The following is a 19,174-nucleotide window of genomic DNA, read 5'->3' as shown; positions in this document are numbered from 1 at the left end:
TTAGATCCCTTATTTTTATCGATGACAAATAAAAGGCTTACAAGAGATTTTTGCAATAACGTAACTTTAGCACCGTTTAGTTCACCGTATCTGAAAAATGGTTATTGTAAAAACCCCTAATAAAAAGGATTTTACACGACAGTAAAGATATAATACGAGATGGTAATGATGTTTTATGTGAAATTATGAACAGCCGCGAAATAGCAAAATAAAATTACGTAACATTTAGTGGTTATTATCTATATGATTGGAATATTTTGTTAGATCTTTGACGGATCCAGGAGTAATCATGAATTAATCTGACTATCTGAAAGATAGTCAATCCTCAATTTTTTTCCCTTTCTTTTTCCTTTTTTCCAATTTTAGTCGTGTATTCGCGCGACGAGCACATTCACCGCTACCATGTAGCACTCGGTGGTTCCGGTCACGCAAGTGGCGGTGACCACGACAGCTTCCGGCGTAGATGCAGTTCGCGCAGAGATGTCGTACGTGTACGCTGTGACTGTCGCTTGTTATGTTTAGCCGTTTCGCTGTGGGTGTTCGGTGAATGTCGTGTTTTCCCTCGCAAGACCGTTGGGCCGCAAGGTAGAAGTGTCGTTTTCCCCCTTTTTTTTTTCGTCTCATCGACGCACTTGGGCGCGCGTGCCAAGCATGCAGTTCTACAAGGAAAAGCTGCTGTCGCCCGGTCAACTGAAGCGGTTGAGCGAGCACAAGTACAGCTGCACAACCAACAGCCTCCTGGACGGTCTGTTGCAACCGTGGTGGGACTGGCTGGTCAGCAAAGTGCCACTCTGGCTCGCACCCAATCTCATCACTATGCTCGGCCTCATCGTCAACATCGTCACCACCTTGATCCTTGTCTATTACAGTCCGGACGCGAGGGCCGAGGTAGGTGGACTGAGCGCCTCAGTCTAACCTGTTTTCACTTTGTAGTCCTGGTCCAAATTCAGCAGGCTGTTTTGTTGCACCCCACCGTGCTATGACAACTATTAAATGCCGAGTTGTAGTTTGGAATTTTTTTAATGTCTCTACAAGGTATGCTCGTATTTTGACATTTTTATTTGTATACTCATACATCAACGGCTATTTCTGCAAGAAGGTACCTTGCTTTATGTTAATATTCTTGTATTAGTATATGACACATGTTTTAAACTGCATGATAGCACTGTCAAATTGATAAGAATTTCATATGGGTCATCATCAATGCTCTGTGCAGATACTTGAGGATTGATTGAATAGAATCTACTGTATTCTGCATATATTGTTAAGGTTTTGTAACTTTTCAAGTTAGAATCCTAGACTATAAGCTGTTTCAGAAACAGAAGTCTGCAACATATAAAATATGAAATACATTTAATAATGATATTTTTTCTGACAGATTTATATGACTAGAATCTGTTGCAATTATTACTAGACAACTATCATGAAATCTCTGTCTCTGTTGAGGCTATAGTTCAAGGAAACATGCAGAACATGCAAATAAGAATATGCTAAACATGCTTAATAATACACTAATTAATGTAATAACAGAGGTATATTTTTTCTCTTACATAACTTTGTCATATTGCATCGCAAAATAAGTGTATTTATTCCATTATTTCAAATTTTATTTAAAATTTCAAATATGAAATTATTTATTTTAAATGAATATACTTTTGCAAGAAATTTCATCATATATATTACACTTTGTCGTGTATACAGCAATTTAAGATATTGCAGGAATTCTCTAATTATATTAAAATATAAACCATTGCTCATATTGCATTTTATTATTATTATTTTTTTTTTTTTTAGGCACCTAGATGGGCATGTTTTTTATGTGCACTTGGTCTATTTATATACCAGAGCTTAGATGCCATTGATGGCAAACAAGCCAGAAGAACTGGTACATCTACACCACTGGGTGAACTGTTTGATCATGGGTGTGATTCAATATCAACAGGTTTGATATCACAATATTTTTCTTTTTATTATATTTTTAATAAATGGATGAAACAACCGAGTGATATTGATTGTATTTCTTTCAGTATTTGTTGCTTTATCAGCATGTATAGCAGTACAATTGGGATATTATCCAACGTGGATGTTTTTCCAGTGTTTCTGTGCAATGACACTTTTCTATTGTGCTCATTGGCAGACCTATGTCTCAGGTACAGTGTTGTACAAAATAAAATTAGATTAATACAGTTATCGAGATTTTTGCATAATGAATTTAATTACAGAATATTTGATTTTAGCGCTTTGTTAAAGTAATATCTTTCTTCCTTTTTAATAGGTTCCTTGAGATTCGGTAAAGTGGATGTAACGGAAGCACAGTTTACAATCATAATTATTCATCTGATATCTGCAATCTTTGGCCCAGAGATCTGGATGATGGAGGTTGTATCACTTTTGATTATGTTTTTTGTATTATATATATATATATACCATGTCAAGAATATCTTGTATAGCAATTGGTAGAATGTGCTCTGTGTAATTTATTAGTATTCTCATTGTTGTGCACGGCTACAGTTTGACAAACATAAAACGACAGATTTTTCATTTGCTTATCTCAGAGCGCAATCATACATAACATTATATTATAGTTATTTTTCATTCATATAAATTATTGCTAACACAAGGTATTCATTCAATCATTCATTAATGTCGTAGTTGCTTACACTGTACAGAGTCATTCTGTTTTCATGAAAATGGAAGCAATATAGTTATATTTTTTGTTAAAGACAGATACCAAGTGTGAATTTGTTTGTGTTCAAGGAAATGTAAGTCATGATATAAGCAAAAGGAAATTTTATTTTGGAAATTTATGTCAGATCATGCATATATATTATGCAAAAGAGTGGAAATTTACATGTAGATATGTTGAATTTTTTACAAGTATTTATTTTCTATTTATCTTTTCTTATCTATTTTCCTAATTTTATGTATTTGCTAATATTTGTGTATTATATGTGTCACTTAATAATCAGTTTAATTCTCAATTTCGAGTTTAATAATTGCAAATGTTACTATAGAATTTTTGCATGTTACTATGTGTTTTACATTTCCTCTGGTAAGTAATATTTAGTTGAAACGTTTCAGAGGAAGTGTTCGCGAAGTGCTTGAAAGACAAATAATATGTATCAGGCATTTCTCGCATATCTATAAGATATCCCGGTATCATTAAAAATGTTACATATTTGCACAATTTATCATCAATCTTTACATAACTCCATAACTGTACAGTGCCATAATTCTAAAATAAGAAAGACTCGGATACATATTTCTAGCATCATTTTTTCACCGTTTCGACGTATCAGGCCACATTTAAAGTCTGTTCCAGACTTCCTCTTGGATATATAGAGTTTATAATATGACGAGAATTTACACAAATATCCCATTTGAGGTTTAGAATCTGATTTCCTGTAATTTTTGATATTCCCATACATTTTATATGATATTTACAGCTAGTTTCATTCTACATAATTGCTACTACACATATAATCGCGCTGTTTAGAAATTCTTATCCAAGAAACTGAGAAATTTTTTCACCTGAACTCTTGGCGTTTGTGGAACGTAGTAAAGTTAACGAGAGTCGCGATATCGTTATGTGAGTTTAATAAAAATGTTTCTTGCAGATATCATTCTTAGATGGTTTTCTAGTTAAGTATTTACTAGGAGTTTTAACAGTCGTGTGTGCAGTGGCAAATTTGTATCCCATATTTTCGGTGATTTTCACCGGAGGAGTGGGCAAGAACGGTTCCACTGTGGCTGTAAGTCCGTTAATTAGAAACTTTTATTGAACATGCAGAAATGGGAGCAGCATGGCATGAGGAGCGGCGTTAAGAATTACTTCTTTACTGCAAAATATTTACTCATTTAATACGCATTTTCTATTTTCCTACTTCTATTAAATTATATCCTCCATATCTCCTTGGTTTTGACATTCCCGTGTCCCGCGATTTTCACTACATGAATTTTATATACACATTTTATATAAAATTCATTGTATATTATGTCATTATACAACTAATGATTGTATTCATTTCATATGCGAAATCGCATTTGTGCGCGTTTTCAACCAGTCGTTAGTGCTTCGGTGTGTGTTGTAAAACATATAATCTTCCCTGTAATATAGACATTCCCTTTTTCGATGTAAGATATAGACATCCAGCCCTTCCTGTGTCTTTTGATATTTATTCATGATGAATAATTTCTTTGCCAATGTGAAAACACTCTTTTGAAACAATTTCAAATCAGCAATTATACTTTAGGAATATTAAAAATAAAAAATTTCTGTGGATTTATATGGTACAACAGCATTACCTACTGAGAACTAATTCCGGAGATGTACATTTACATAGTATAATTTGCAATATTTGTTTGCAATTATTGTTCATAACATTGAACAGTTCATACAAGATATATATGTCCATTATAAATTATCCTTTTAATATTTACTCGTACAGAGATATTTAGGAAGTAAACAGATGATATCATGAAGAAGGAGAAATGTTGTCAAACGAAATACTATTTTATAGACAAATATTACGAAATCTTTGTTTTCTTCATAATGACTTGTCATGATCTTGATAGAATTCATATGTACATTACATTTTGCTTCGCACAATACTTCTCAAGAAAATGCTATTACTTGATTCTATATATACTCTATCCGCGAATTATATAATCAAATCTTTGAAATCAGCGCGTCTCTCTGATGTATATACAGGAAACTAATTTCTTTTGAAAATCATACATGGTATACAACCGACACAGTCAGCTTCGACCGTCGACATTCAGCTTAATCCTGATCAGCTGCTCCCTCGTGTGCCTCATAACTTATTGCTTTCATGAGAAAGAAGCATGTTCCATGTATATATGTAAAGATACGACAGATAGACCACAGATAGAACTGAGCCCGAACCGGAGCAATACTATTGCGATCTCGACAAATGATACCGAGAAGTGTAACTATAAAGAGAATTACTTAGTATACATATATATAGTATACATATACACACACGCACCATGAATGAACAACACGCAATTGAATTCTCATCACGAACGAACATCTTGTGGCTTTGTTTAGATCCCTGGGCTCGGTGTAGGCACGCTCAGTAACTACGTAGCGATGATCTTTTACGCAGGCTACGTTCATGTGTTTCTTGAATTCTGTAAAGTCTTTGAATCCGGTGGGATTGGAAAAAACGGTTCCACAATTGCAGTAAGTCCCAAGAAGTGACGCTCATGTAACGAGCGTTTCTCGTATTTCATCGATTTTGTATAGTAGAGATGTCTCTCTGTTTTCTTTCCAAATTCTCTTCTTCTTTTTCTTTGCTTGCTCTCTTCTATCCTTGAATCTCTTCTCTGCTGGGAAACTCGCTCGCTCAGGCAGTCGATTAAACTATTAAACATCGATGTATGACCATGTAGGATTAAACAATTAGAGAGCGGTACGCGTTTTCAATATGTTGCAAAATTTATATATAAACCTATCGCTTCTCTTTCTTTCTCTCTTTCTTTCATTCTTTCTTTCTCTTTAAAATTCGATATTTCGAAGCTTAACGTAGCAATCTCCTTTTAAATCACTATACTGTCGGAAAACTTATACTTATAGCGCCAGCTACACTGTTAACAGAGTAAATTGAACAGAAATGATTGACTAATCAATTCACTAAACGAACGTCAAGCTGGAAAAAATCTTGTGACATTTTTTATACTGTACAGTTTTTACAAACCGCGATTTTTAACGAAACATTCTAACAAAAATATCTGCTTAGACGACAGATATTCACATATGATAATGATCTATTGGAACCCAATGTATGTAGTTTTCGTCTTTTTTTAAGTAGCTATGCCTGCAAAGGAACGTGGTGTGTGTACGTTATATGTATAAGAAGAAGAGCATAGCAACACATTCATGTATGATCGAATGTCGCACCATTAGTAGAGTAATTAACCTTCCCAAATTCTTTTTTCTTTCTATGTCAGCTCGGTATCGTATCCCTCATCATCGTTCCTGGCACACTTATCTAATTCGTTACAAGTGCGTGATAGCAGCAAGATTTGTGTACAATCCCCGACATTTTTAATTTCTGTATGGATAACTGCTATCCCATCCTTGTGCTCCGCGAGACAGAATTTATTTTCTTTCCTTCAGGTGGTGAAGATTGTGTATAGACAGTTTCCTTGCGGTTTCCTTCTTAAGATAACAAAGAAAATCGGCAGTCGCAATGTTCTCCTGATATGTAAACTCCTACATACACCTATGTCGGGCGAAACGAATGAGAAGGGAGAACTGGTGTCACTACACTGTTACAAAAAACAAATACAATCTCCACATCTACAGTCACAAAAGCCATATATGACTAATAACAATGTATCCGAGTAACAATATTGAAAATATTCAGTAGCTCTACGATAACGCTGTAAATTGTCAACTAACAAGGCACGAAATTGTTTCAAAAGCGACCAATACGTATTCCTGATCGATAATTATTAACAGTCTGATAATTATTAACAGTATGTCAGGAATATGGAGTATTAGAAACAAATGTCTCTTTGCTATGAGAGTAGCACTCTGACGACTAATCAAGAGATCTTTCATGTCGCTTATACAGTTGCCATACACTGGCACAGAGGTGAAGGTGTTTCCGTTATGGGCTGCTGTGGGCATCGCTATTTTACTTGCACAGAGCAGCATATCCGTCATTCTCGCCGGTGGTGTCGGAAAAAATGGCTCCACCGTCGCAGTAAGTCAGCCGAAAAGTAGTGGGACCATTGTATAGTGCACTTTTCGTATAGCCCATGATTTAGGCCCACACCTGTAGGAACACAACAGTCGTATTTAGTTGAATACGATAGATCGTATTCGCGTAACATTAGCGATATATCTGCTGCTGTTATTTACAGTCAGATTCAAATCGATTCCTTTTACTTCTGACAATGATAATCCGATTTGGAAGTGACTCTCATTGAAAAAAAAAAACGTGGGCCTAAGTCTAACAGTGTCGTTTAAATTTATTCATCACATTACGATTTTCACTTATGTCGATATATATTTGTTACGCCACATTTTTCACAAAGTTCCACACACACACATATATATATCCTTATCCTGTGCTTTGTCCTCTTATAATTATATAGTAGTATATTCCTCTGATTTTGTTGTTTTTCCAGTCTTTATTTTGGGCCGATTTTTTGCACGTGTGTTACAGACCTGCAACGAAATGTAAAAACAAACTATTAGTGAGAAGCTATGTATCGCTTGTCGCTGTAATGACAATTTCTGTATTAATCGTATAGTGTTTATGTATATAGAATATATATCAATTAGTCTTTTATTTTATAGATATGCCATATAAATATATATTGCATTCTCTCTCTCTCTCTCTCTCTCTCTCTCTCTGTCTCTGTCTCTGTCTCTCTCTCTCTCTCTGTCTCTCTCTCTCTCTCTCTCTCTCTCTCTCTCTCTCTCTCTCTCTCTCTCTCTTGCTCTTGCTCTTTCGCTCTCTTTTGTTCGCTCGCTTGCAATAATATTAATTTATTTATTGCATTAACTAAAAAAAAACTAGATTAATTGATTTATTGTATTAACGTAAATACGTACATTAATTGAAACTATAATTTCTTTACATAATTGAATTTTAATGTCAATCTATATTACTCTGTTCTCCAACGTTTGCAATATATTCCTTATTATTTGCATGTACATAGTGGTGCTTGTTGCAATGATATTCTTAATGATTATTTTTAATGGTATTTAACTGTAAGATTTGACTATTTATACTATACTGTATCTCTATATCGTATACTATATCTTTATTTAAATTCCATCATAAATAAGAATTTATACATGTACCTCGATAAATAATTATAACGCTTTTAAATTATCTAGTATATATTGCGTTTAAGTTTCAATAGAATATTTCAACATTTATCTTAAAAACATACTAATTCGAATCCTGCGCACAATCGCATGCATTAATTATTTCTCGGAGTTTCCACATAAGATTAATTTTGTTGTAGGGGACATCCGTCTTATCTCCAATAATACCGTTTAGCTTCGTTGTAGTGCTAGCCTTTATAATATATAGGAAAAGTGCTCAACACGTCTACGAAAATCATCCAGCCCTGTACATACTTGCGTTCGGAATGGTGGCAGCCAAAGTTACCAATAGATTAGTGGTATGTATATCGAGCATTTAGTCGACTCGACCGAAGCTATACAAGTTGGTTACTCACGACGAAATCGTATTATTTCTAATACCTATTTTCCAGGTTGCTCACATGACCAAAAATGAAATGCAATATTTAGACAGTTCGCTAATCGGTCCAGCTATGCTGTTCCTCAATCAATATTTCAACTTTTTCATCAATGAGTACTATGTGCTTTGGCTGTGTTTTGTAAGTCGCGAATTTATTCACAATTTCTTTCCATTCAAGAACGAGATAATCTCTCGTGATTTTTTAACTTTCATATAATGAAACGTGTGTATTTAGATCTGGGTTACTTTGGATCTCTTCCGGTATAGTGCTCAAGTGTGTCTGGAAATATGCGATCATATGAAGATCAAGCTATTCAGGATATCAGTGTCTGATCGTACAAACGCCAGCCAGGTTTCTAACATTGCCGAGAAAAATGGTACTAATAGGTCACAACGTAATAGAGTACACAAGAAACATTCTAGAGTTAACTAGTGATAACAAATACTCCGTGTGATTCGTCTCATGTATTGTATATATGAGGAGAAATATCATAAATATAACTTCTTGACGAATTTTGTGTACATAGAACACATTCGGATAAGTACAGTTCATTTGTTATCACGTTAATTTATACATACAATACTATCGTTTCATACTAGACATACTTGTGACTATGCATATATATATGTGTCCATATACATGTATATATGTATATATATGAAACTTTAGTTAAAACGATTAGCGACTATTACGGATTTTTTAGTAAAATGTACTACGTCAAAGTAAGAATGCGCTCGTTCGTATAACAGACACAGCGCTTATTCCTTATTTATAGGAAGAGTAAAATAATGAATGAATTATCATCTAGTATTCGGCCGGAGAGAAGAGATATGATGTATGTTTATACATAAGTTTCTATGAAGATGTTATGAGTTTAATATTAACTTCATATAAAATTTTCAAATATCAATAACTTACCGAAGTCTGATATATTTCTTTCATTATTACAGGATATTAATTCTATTAAGATAGAATTACATATCAAATTCAAAATCAAAATCTCTCCATCGTTTATGAACAAATCAAGTTATTTGAAAGTCGCTGTTCTGATATTTTTTATATTAATATATTATCAAATATTTTTGTATCATGTTTTCTTGAGCAGAAATCGTGATATATTTTTGTTTCAAATACATTTGCAGATTATAATTTATATCAATTAGAAACTGTGCGAAGCGTATGAAGAACTTATTATTCCCTTCGTAAAGTGTGACGTTCATTAAATAACGGATTGTTTTTTTTTTTTTTATGTGGACTTTTTCTTTCAAAATAGCTTTGAGCAAAATGGAATGTGTTATGAATGTTTTCTATATTCTTGCTTTCTGGCGTGTCTGTATATTTAATAGAGGAGTATTTTAACGATAAGAAAAGTTTAATAAATGTTAGAGACGTGTCAGGATAAAAAGACTAAAGACGGTTACATGACTCTGCAAGGTGTAGAATATACGTTCGTTTACTTTTACATCGTATGACAATAGAATGAGAGAGAGAGAGAGAGAGAGAGAGAGAAAATATAATTAAGAAAAAAAAAACGCTTCATCACATGAAATTCTTTACGCAAGTGTCATATAGAAAAACGCGAGAATATTTTAGATATACTTTCTATATATACGTATACAATTTACACACGAAACATTACAAGCAAATGGCAGATACATGCTTAACTATCATTTGTATGTTACATGTGATTTTACTATAATATTCCCTCACTAAGTAACAAATAATTAAATTTTTATAATCAGGGATTTACTAGATACAACATACCAGAACTGGATGTATGACAGATATTCTGAGTGTGAGATTGATATTCACAATTTTTCTATTGTACTTCAAGGAATGTTGTTATATATAGGAGATTATATAGGAGATTAATATATAGATATGTATAATAAGGGGTACATTCCCGTACTAGTAAAATATCTTACAGTAACTTTTCTTTAAAACAAGATATATATATATATATAGTATGTTAGAAATACTATATTTTATATTTTTCCATTTCTATGTCGTCAAAGACACAATTATAAGATTATTTCTCATTTGAAAGCTGTTATGCAAACAATTTGTCATATATTATTGTTGTACATGAGTGACATAGATAAATAATTAATTCACTAATTATATATCCCCTCTGAGGAAGGTACTGTATACATGTGTAAACGTCACAGTGAACGATATGTAATTTTATGAACTGTACCGTATCCCGAGTTTTGTTTCTGCGAATTGTACTATACTTCTTGGATAAATGAGTTTACCACGACACGCTATTTTTCATTCTAATCTAACCAAACTCGTCTCAAAAGCTTCTCTCGGGAGAATAAAGTCGTTCGAATCGCACTGATGAATCTGTACCGTTAGTTTACAACACGCATATTATTCTGTGATGTTTAGAGGATCGCGTATCAATTGTAAAATTTATTCGATAAGACGCATTAACACAAGTATTTTACTCTTTCGAAGGGTTGCGGTGCACTTGATGTATTAAAAAATATCGCAGCGAAAGAATGCAGATATATTTCCAAATGTGCTAATGAAAAAAACATTCACAAAAACATCGTTTAAAATATCAAATAAAGCATTAATATGCATGTCTTGTGCTTATCGCTTTATTTAAACGAGCTTTCTTCCGTAATCAAATATGCTTAAATTTTAACACGAAAAGATAACTCAATCGTTGTGGAAACCTACATTAGGATTGATTGTAATCAGTCCATATTTTCTGTTTGTAAAATTAAGAATACAAGTTTGTCACATAAATATTGCTCATATATAAATATTTGTATTTTATACATATTGCAGGTATCGAGCTGTGTGTCGTTGACTCCTCGCACGCTATCGAATTTGCATGTGTTGGTTGGTCGTGCATTATGCTAATCTAAAAATTCAATTCTGTTTCATACGTCTGCAGGATGAAGTTAATGTACAATTTGCTGTCACATCCAACAGCTGCTTGCTCGGTAATGATTCGAAGAATCGGTTTAAACGCGATCGAAACGGTTATATAGTATGATACTGAGATGCAATATTGTGTGATAATGAGATGCAATTATACGATATTATACAAAGTCGTATCGACAAGGTCGCTTTTTCTTCCAGTGAGAAAACCAGTCTTAGCTGCTAAGAACGCTGATTTTGTAAACAACGATTTACTTCCCCACGTGTGACGTTTGTGCACGCAAAGTCTTTATGTGGATTTATTATGTATATTAGCGTATTGTGTATGTCAAAATTACTTTGCATGTTTTTCTGCCTGCTGCTTGGACTTTGCCTTTATGTTTTCGGACAAGAGTGTATGTATGTGTGTGTGTGTGTGTGTGTGTGTGTGTGAGGGAGGGAGGGAAGGAGTGCGAAAGAGAAAAAAAGAAATAAGAACAAACATACAAGACAGTATGCACTACCGGTAGTACACTGTAACGTTTCGGTTTTCGTGCTCTGTTCAGGGGAAGCGACGTACTCCCGGATTTTCTGTTATACGCCAATTAACGCGGATCATGTTAGCCTAACAATGATAGTCGATAAACAAAGGGAGAGCAAAGCGCGGTGGACGTTAATAGCGAGAGCATTGCGACATATGTGTTAATGTTTACATATTCGTTGGTATGCATGACGAGTTTTGTTCGCAGTTCACATGACGCTGGAGGCAGAGCCGCTATTAGACGACGAGTATTATCATCACGGATCCGACACCGCCCTCGACCTCTGATATTAGCGGCAGTGCTAATTGTTATTAGCCGACCGACCTGCCGAGAGACCTGCCTTTCGAAAAAAAAAATGCAATAACGTAGATTGTAATCGTACGTGCGAATCGACGAGAATCGCGCTGGACGAAGTTATGCGAGGTGATGATAGCTCCGCGATTTCACCCGCAGCAATACATAGAGCGATGCACGGGGAATGATGATTTGTTTGTCGTACCCTCTGCAAAGGAGCATGATGTATCTTACATACATACATACATGTATATATATATATATATGCATACATATATACATATATACGACACACGCAAAGCTGTAACGTGTCTCACCCGTGCAGATCTTTTCCACGCGTTCTTTTTATATCGTAATATTTTGTGGACACATTGTTCCTCGACATGGATATGGAATATCATGCGTGTGAAGAGTTTGCGCGACGTTCTTTTCGACAAGAACAGTACAAAAGCTGCGTATAGAGCGTTCTGCGACACAATCGAGTTATTGTTAATGACCGTCGACGGCGACAACGACGACGATGATGATGATATTTGTAACGATAGTAGAGCGAACTGTATTTATTACACCGGATAAAACATCCGCCGCAGTCGGCGGACATTTATCCGCGCCTGTTAGATGGATGTTACTTAAACAGATTAATTATATAAATACGATATGTACGTTTCGTAACGTTGCGCTCGTCTCTGCAATCTAAGGATATTTATTGCGAACGTAGGAGAATAGAGTTCGACGAATTGTTGCACTGAGATTTCATTGAGGAAGAAAAAAGATGCAGAAAACAAAGGAAGCTACGATATTTGTCTTGCGTAAAGTGTGCTAATTATCAGGAAGCAATGAGTGTAGTTGATTTGTCAGCTTGTCGCCTTAATGATATTGTTCTTAGCGAAGGATTAGTCACCTAATGAACAATACAGAATAGACTTGTTAGAAGAAGAAAGATTCACATATATTTTATACAATAATGATACGAAGATATAACGAGAAGAGAAGCAACTCTGGAGGCTTGCAGAAGACCTTCAAGTATATATGTACAAGTTAGAAGTGAACGCGAACACTGCAGTATTAAAAATAGTGTTAATCTAAAATAGGTTCTCTCTGTCTTCACATTTCGATGTATATTTTCACACGGTGATTATTGTTGTGTCACAATCACGGCAGAATGAAACGTAACGGACGAACGCTTGGATACTTACTACTCATTTCTCACGAGTGTACATGCGTATGCGCGTGTTTGACTGTTATCTTTTAGATTAAATAACAATCTAATCTGTGGTGTTCACGCGCAGCGTCAAGTAATCTAGTACCGCGCTGTAAATACAGGTACTAAGGCATTTCTACTCCAACGATCACAACATAATAATTATAATTGATATACTGTTTAATAAAGTTTATACGAGCGTATAATGCTGTGCGTTAAACTCCTTCTGACTAATGCCCGAAGATCGCTTTCACTCATTCATTTCTGTCATCGATGAGTTTCTATATGTTTAACGTCTCGTTTTACACAGCATGAGAAATATATTTTTATTAAATAGTACGCAAATGTTCAATATTTGCATGTATAGTGGACCGTTCGGACAGTTTCTTAGAAAGCAAATTAATTGGCTCCATTTTTTTACAAATTTTTTGATTTCAGTATCAAGGCACGCAATTTGTGAACTTGATTCTATTCAAAATTAAAAAATTTGCAATATAAGTGGAACTGATTAGTTTGGCTTATACATTGAATCGGCCAAAATTCAGCTTGATTTTTTGCCTTCTTCGACAATAAACCGGCTACTTTCTGCAATAAAAGTATGTGAATATATTGGCAAAACATTTATGAAAAATCATAGACAACAATGGCGATTACTCAGCTAACAAATGTGTTGTCTCCATCAAATACAATGGAATGAAATTCAGCTTAAAAATCGAACCGAATATTTAGTTGACCCGATGAAACATTAAAAACAGAAGCTCTTTGTTTAGATCCGACACAGGACTTTATTAAATTATAAGTGTCATATTCTATCTATTTTTAAGTCCTTGAGAATCCTGCGAGCTTAAAAAGTTAGGCAAATATTGATATTAATTTTCGCGCACTGTTTGTCAGAAATCGATCCTTGATGCGAGAGAATCGAATTTTTCTTCGACGTTTCTTTTCCCGAACAAGGGCTCTCTTTTTCGATTTTACCGTGAATTGCGCCACACCCAGAGCCCGTCACATAGAGATACATGCCAAGTGATATATTTACTGAATATATTAGAGCAAGAGACACATATCAGGGAATAGATACATGTTCGCCTGTTATCGCTCGCGAAGTGTAAGCTATAATTCGTCCGCATTATTAGCGCGGAATGGGGTCACCTCTACCCTACGACTCCCCCGCGACGAAAGTCCACGTGGGGATTTCGGGCTCGAGCGAAAGACGTCGGGAGGCACGCTTGTCCTTCGCCCTGCCAGCATCGTACATACCTCGGGCTCGACCTAGTCGACGCCCGCAAGGTTCTGGCCCCATTCGTGCCTGCCTGCCTGCTTACCTATATCTACCTACCCTCGTACTCGCCTCCCTCCATGTGTCCCCAGACATTCAGCTGAACCTGACGGGCGTTATTGATCCGACTGGTGACGCCGAGCGCGAGTACGCCAACCGGGCCATGCGACGTGCTTCGGAAGCACAGGGCCGAACTTGACGAGCTTATTTCCGTCTCTGAAAGTTACATATTTAGAAAGCAAAGGCTACATATTTCCTTTCAGTCCTAAGACTGAAAGATTTTGCTTATAATTGCTATATATAATTATTTCTACCGATATCTTATATCTTGATTAATCTCTGGAAAGACGTCGAAAGAGGCTAATTTTTTCATTTTATTTAATGATTTCAAAAACCTGGTAAATCAGATCGTTAATTGACGAAATGTAAACGAAAGGCGATATTAGATATCAGCTCGTATCAGCGAGAAGAACGGAGTATGTGTTGAATGTTGCGCATACACGCCGGAGTTAAAATAACAAAATTGCGAGCTTTTCAAAGGCACCCATACGTTTTCAACAGATACCGCCAACTTTTTTTATACATATTCTGCATGAGCAGAAAGAACAATATGATTTACACTACGCGAAAGAGAATCTACGTGTGATTCACACTCCGTAATCCGTACGGTAAGCTCTATATCCTATACGCACGAGAGAGATCAATACACGGTTTACTTTTTACATAACAAAAAAGGATAAAAAGAGATGCAAGAATTAAAAGCGGCTCGGAGTCAGTATTTTCGTTCGCATAAAGAGAAGAATCAAAAAGGAAAAAAAGAAGCACATAAGATTAATTAAAATTATATACGCGAAGCCTCAGCATCGCACTCACATTTTGAGACCAATGTATGGTCCGCCTCAAGAAACGCAACTGAAGGAAAAAAGAAGAAAAGGTAAAGAAACGCAAAAGATCTCGAAGCTGACAATGCTGAAGGCACCGAGAGTTTTCCATCTGTTAGCTAGCGGCGAGACGACGACGGGATGGACGACAACGCAAGGATCTCGAGGCGACGATAGCACGGCTCCATAATGGGGACGGAAATTCACTTTCGGAAGTGGAATCAGGATGTGCTAGTGCCGGTACTGGAGGAGGAGGAGGCGGCGGCGGCGGCGGCGGCGCGCGTCCAGGCGCGCCTGCTTGGTACCGTTTCTGGCGAACGATCCAACGCGACGGCGTCGCGTAGCATCGCCTCGCATCGACGGGGCGGTGCGGAGCTCCGGGGGAGCATTGGTGGCCAGTGCGATATCGCCATTTGGCTGATACGGAATAACCGCTGACGCTGGTCGGACGGATGGCGGTGGTCGGACGAGGACGCGCGGTTTCCCTCCGTGTCACGCATTGCAAAACGTAAGTCCGCCGAGGAAGGAGCGAGTTTCGTCGACTTTCGGTTCAAACGTCAGGAATCGCTTACGTGTTGGGGTACGCGAATGTTCCAAGTCCTGGAGCGGTCCGCGGATATTCGAGCAGGAATCAGACGTCGGCTGCGAGTCGTCTTGGTCCCGCGAATTCGCCGATGACTCCTGCGAGTTGAATTTGCGATTTTAGGCTGCGCCGCGGATGCGAGACGGCGAGAACGACGTTCGCCGGATGGCAGTGAGAAAGGTGAACTTACCTATCGCGGTAGGGCTCGTTTGTGATCGATGCGACCGAGTGAGAGCCTAAGTTCGTGTCCTCCTCTTGCAAGGTTAACGCGTATCACGATGGATTAATTGGATTTCGTCGTGCTCCAGCCGCGGCTGTCGGAGTCGGTGATCGATGTCGAGGAGAGACGAGCTTACCTGTTCTCAGTAGGATACGAACCCGCTCGAAATAAGCTGAGATTTGCGCCCGAGAGTCGAGGATCCGTTCACTTGAAAGCCGTCACGGCTTGAAATCAGACGCGGATTTCTTCGATTTCGATCGATCCAACGTCTCGCGCGATCTCGACAATCGAGACGCAATTCGGGACAATTGTCAGTGTGGGCTGACGTTCGCTCCTGATTAGCTGCGTATTTTAGGATCGATGCGGGAGATTGGCCGTCGCGATTGTCTCGTTCGTAAATTTAACGCGCCTTTTTGGCGCGAATGGCGTCCCCGCGAAGGCAGATTCGCCACAGATGGAGGTACAATTTAATAACGCACAGCTGGTCGCGCGACCAGGTCTCCGAGCGACTAACCTCTAAGTACGGATAATTCCGATTCTCGTAACCGACACCTTGGCACGTCTCGACGATTCCATCGTCGAGTTTTTCAGGAACGTTAGCCGACCACCTGCTCCACGCAATCGGGGAATAATCGATCGCGCGCTCGGGCGTTGGAAATTTAACGTCGTGGCTAATTACTCGCGTCGGTATGAGCACTAATGATTCTCGAATCGGGGACATTGTTTGAGACATTCCGTTGATTCATTTTGCACGGAGCTGACGATTCCATATGAGGGTAAGAGATTTCTACGAACGACTCTTGAAATTCCCGAAGAGATTGAAATCTCAACCCCTCACACCTTTGCTATGAGAAGCTAGATCGGACTGTCGTTGCGCATTTTTTATTTTAAATTTATTTAATTTATTTATCGCATTTCAGCCTAGAAGAAGCCTAAAGAGTCGAGTCCAAAGCGACGGGATTTTGAGACGCTTCCAATGTCTTTAGGCGAATTTTTCGAACGACAGAAAACGATGGATCCATTCTTTTTTCTCAACATTCGTGCCGACCAGCGCGATATCGCTTTTCTCGTTGAGCCGTAATTGCCAGGTCGGCCCTGTAAAATCGACACGTACATGTTTCGCTCCGCAATTGCGGAGAATACGACGGCGCAGCAATAACACGCGGCAATACGTGGCTTCGTGCACGACCAAGTCGTTTCATTACACCTCGCGTTGCGCCACGGCGCGAAATATGAGAGAAGTTCGATACCGTGGAATTAAACACGCACGGGGTCCTACTCCGCCGTTGCGCCGCGACCGCGCGCATGCACGCCCGCTCTCGACACGGTGACACATATTCTCTCGGGCTTTCGGATTCATCGATCTCTCGAATTCTCGTCCCTCGACCGCCCTGCGATCCCTTCGTCGTCGTCCTTCGCCTCTGTCGTTCTTCGCGCGCGATTTATGTATTCTGTCTCCTCTTAATTTGCAGGAAATTAAATTCAACTCTGTCACTCGTTGAATTCCTCGCGATACGATCTGAAAGCCCACGGTACATCGGTAATATTATCGAGTCAATCAAGCCTGCATTCCTTGAGGACGATTGCACCGAAAGCTCAATTAATCGAAGCTATTCAACGTTAATTAATTGCGACTCTCGCGATCGAATTGGCAGGTGGATTAAACAATAAGCGGGAGAATGGTGCAATCATGATTCAACCTGGGAACGATCCTGAGGAACATTCAGCAGCTCGGCTGTCCTGCATATACCGTATACAACGGTGACACAGCTTGTGTATAAATACAAATCACGATCATGGATATACAGAAGAAATATCTGTGCCCCCGATTGGTGGATTATCTCGCCATTGTGGGGGCCAGATTGCCCCCTGCCTCTCGTCAGCCCGTACAGGTACAACATTTTGGAGTCTGTCAAAGTTAACGTTTATTTACGACAAATTATTTACAAATTTTTTAATTACGATAAATTATTTACAAATGGATCTCCTCGAATTTGTATCAGGTGTAACAAGAAATAACCAAGTACTTAAAAATGAAACATTGAAAAGTTCATAGATAGAATTTTTATTTTTTAATGAATGATACAATAAGTCGAATATCTTACCCAAATAATATAATAAAAGATTATTTCTATATACTATACAAATCACACAAGGTAGAGGAGCTAATAAGAATAAGAGTCTTGTAAATTACTTGTAAAATAATTGTATCTCTAATAATCATTTCAATATATTTTACTCGTGTAAATTTTTGCTGTTTAGGTTCCAGAGTTGTTGCGCAGATATCCAGTGGAGGATCACAAGGACTTCCCTCTGCCTCTGGATATGGTGTACTTTTGCCAACCGGAAGGCTGCAGCAGCATGGGACCGAAACGCACGGCCTTACGAGAGGCGACATCCTTCACCTTCACTCTCACCGACAAGGATTCAGGTACGTATCTATTCTCAGATGACATGTTGCCTAATTGGCGAGGTCGATGCAACACGACGTCTATCGTCTGATCGCAGGCAAGACGCGTTATGGGATCTGCGTTAATTTCTACCGACCTATGGAAAGGGCGGGCGTTGCGGCTAGCGCGGGGATGTCGCTCAAGAGGGAGAAGTACAACACCACGTTCCGGAGAGAGAGCTGGAGGAAGAGCATGGAGAGAAGCACAGACTCGGCATTTTCTAGGTGAAATGGCTTATAATTATTAGCAAACTTGAAGTCTCCTCCCTGAAATCGTCGGATCACGCGTCTGAAATGAATCGAACGATTAGAGTGTTTTGCTTGTGAGATTGTATCTCCAGCTGTTCGTTATAGCGACTATAGGAGCAGTGCGGTGGGTCCTAGTGACTCTGACAGAGATTGCTCCAGCAGCAGGAGAGACTCGGACACCCCGCAGGTGCCTCACGCCCCAAGACTGGACATCATCGCGCCGAGCGGAGACAGTGAGAGCGGCGGCAGTCATTCTCCGTCGCCGAGAGCGTCTCGAAGGCGTCAGGTCGGTATTATTAACTTTATCGATTGTCAACTGAACTTTAACGTTTTTCCCATAGTTCTCATATCTTGC

The 19,174-nt window shown here is 38.1% G+C and overlaps 2 protein-coding genes and 1 long non-coding RNA gene across 25 annotated transcripts in view; 2 read left to right on the top strand and 1 right to left on the bottom strand.

Annotated features, from left to right (window-relative positions):
- Nucleotides 1-383: 383 nt before the first annotated feature.
- On the top strand, nucleotides 384-13,361 carry bbc (choline/ethanolaminephosphotransferase 1 bbc). Of its 7 annotated transcripts, XM_011143827.3 has the most exons (11): nucleotides 384-888; nucleotides 1,795-1,942; nucleotides 2,028-2,150; nucleotides 2,276-2,379; nucleotides 3,618-3,752; nucleotides 5,072-5,206; nucleotides 6,603-6,734; nucleotides 8,011-8,169; nucleotides 8,263-8,388; nucleotides 8,485-8,626; nucleotides 11,874-13,361. In XM_011143827.3, exons 1-11 carry the CDS (start codon nucleotides 652-654, stop codon nucleotides 11,951-11,953), a joined length of 1,521 nt encoding a protein of 506 aa, XP_011142129.1. In that variant the 5' UTR covers nucleotides 384-651; the 3' UTR covers nucleotides 11,954-13,361. The 7 variants fall into 7 exon arrangements, with proteins under 7 accessions (XP_011142129.1, XP_019697727.1, XP_011142125.1 ...); XM_019842168.2 differs by lacking the exon at nucleotides 5,072-5,206 and having other exon boundaries at nucleotides 386-888; XM_011143823.3 differs by lacking the exon at nucleotides 6,603-6,734 and having other exon boundaries at nucleotides 387-888.
- Nucleotides 6,655-17,018, bottom strand: LOC105184801 (uncharacterized). Of its 5 annotated transcripts, none has more exons than XR_003114380.1 (5): nucleotides 16,092-17,012; nucleotides 15,891-15,999; nucleotides 14,498-14,653; nucleotides 7,081-7,201; nucleotides 6,655-6,806 (listed from the first exon to the last, which is right to left on the bottom strand). It is a non-coding gene; the product is annotated as an uncharacterized LOC105184801 (long non-coding RNA). The 5 variants fall into 5 exon arrangements; XR_003114379.1 differs by having other exon boundaries at nucleotides 6,734-6,806; nucleotides 6,893-7,201; nucleotides 16,092-17,018; XR_003114376.1 differs by lacking the exon at nucleotides 6,655-6,806 and adding an exon at nucleotides 15,311-15,349 and having other exon boundaries at nucleotides 6,960-7,201; nucleotides 16,092-17,015.
- Nucleotides 15,637-19,174, top strand: part of Rab3-GEF (Rab3 GDP-GTP exchange factor) — a 24,114-nt gene continuing 20,576 nt past the window's right edge. For 6 of the 13 annotated variants that reach the window (XM_025307738.1, XM_025307703.1, XM_025307836.1 and 3 more), the window contains exons 1-4: nucleotides 17,918-18,013; nucleotides 18,384-18,552; nucleotides 18,630-18,795; nucleotides 18,925-19,105. In XM_025307738.1, coding sequence (XP_025163523.1) covers nucleotides 17,918-18,013; nucleotides 18,384-18,552; nucleotides 18,630-18,795; nucleotides 18,925-19,105 — 612 coding nt within the window. Of the gene's footprint in view, nucleotides 15,827-15,900; nucleotides 16,082-17,776; nucleotides 18,014-18,383; nucleotides 18,553-18,629; nucleotides 18,796-18,924; nucleotides 19,106-19,174 lie in introns of those variants that run through there. The other 7 variants (XM_025307848.1, XM_011143832.3, XM_011143834.3 and 4 more) reach the window with 3 other exon arrangements.

This window comes from Harpegnathos saltator, unplaced genomic scaffold (assembly GCF_003227715.2).
Source record: "Harpegnathos saltator strain DR-91 unplaced genomic scaffold, Hsal_v8.6 scaffold1, whole genome shotgun sequence".
Classification (NCBI taxonomy): domain Eukaryota; kingdom Metazoa; phylum Arthropoda; class Insecta; order Hymenoptera; family Formicidae; genus Harpegnathos; species Harpegnathos saltator.
The sequence above is the reverse complement of the archived record's forward strand: the minus strand, read 5'-3'. Positions and strand labels throughout refer to the sequence as shown.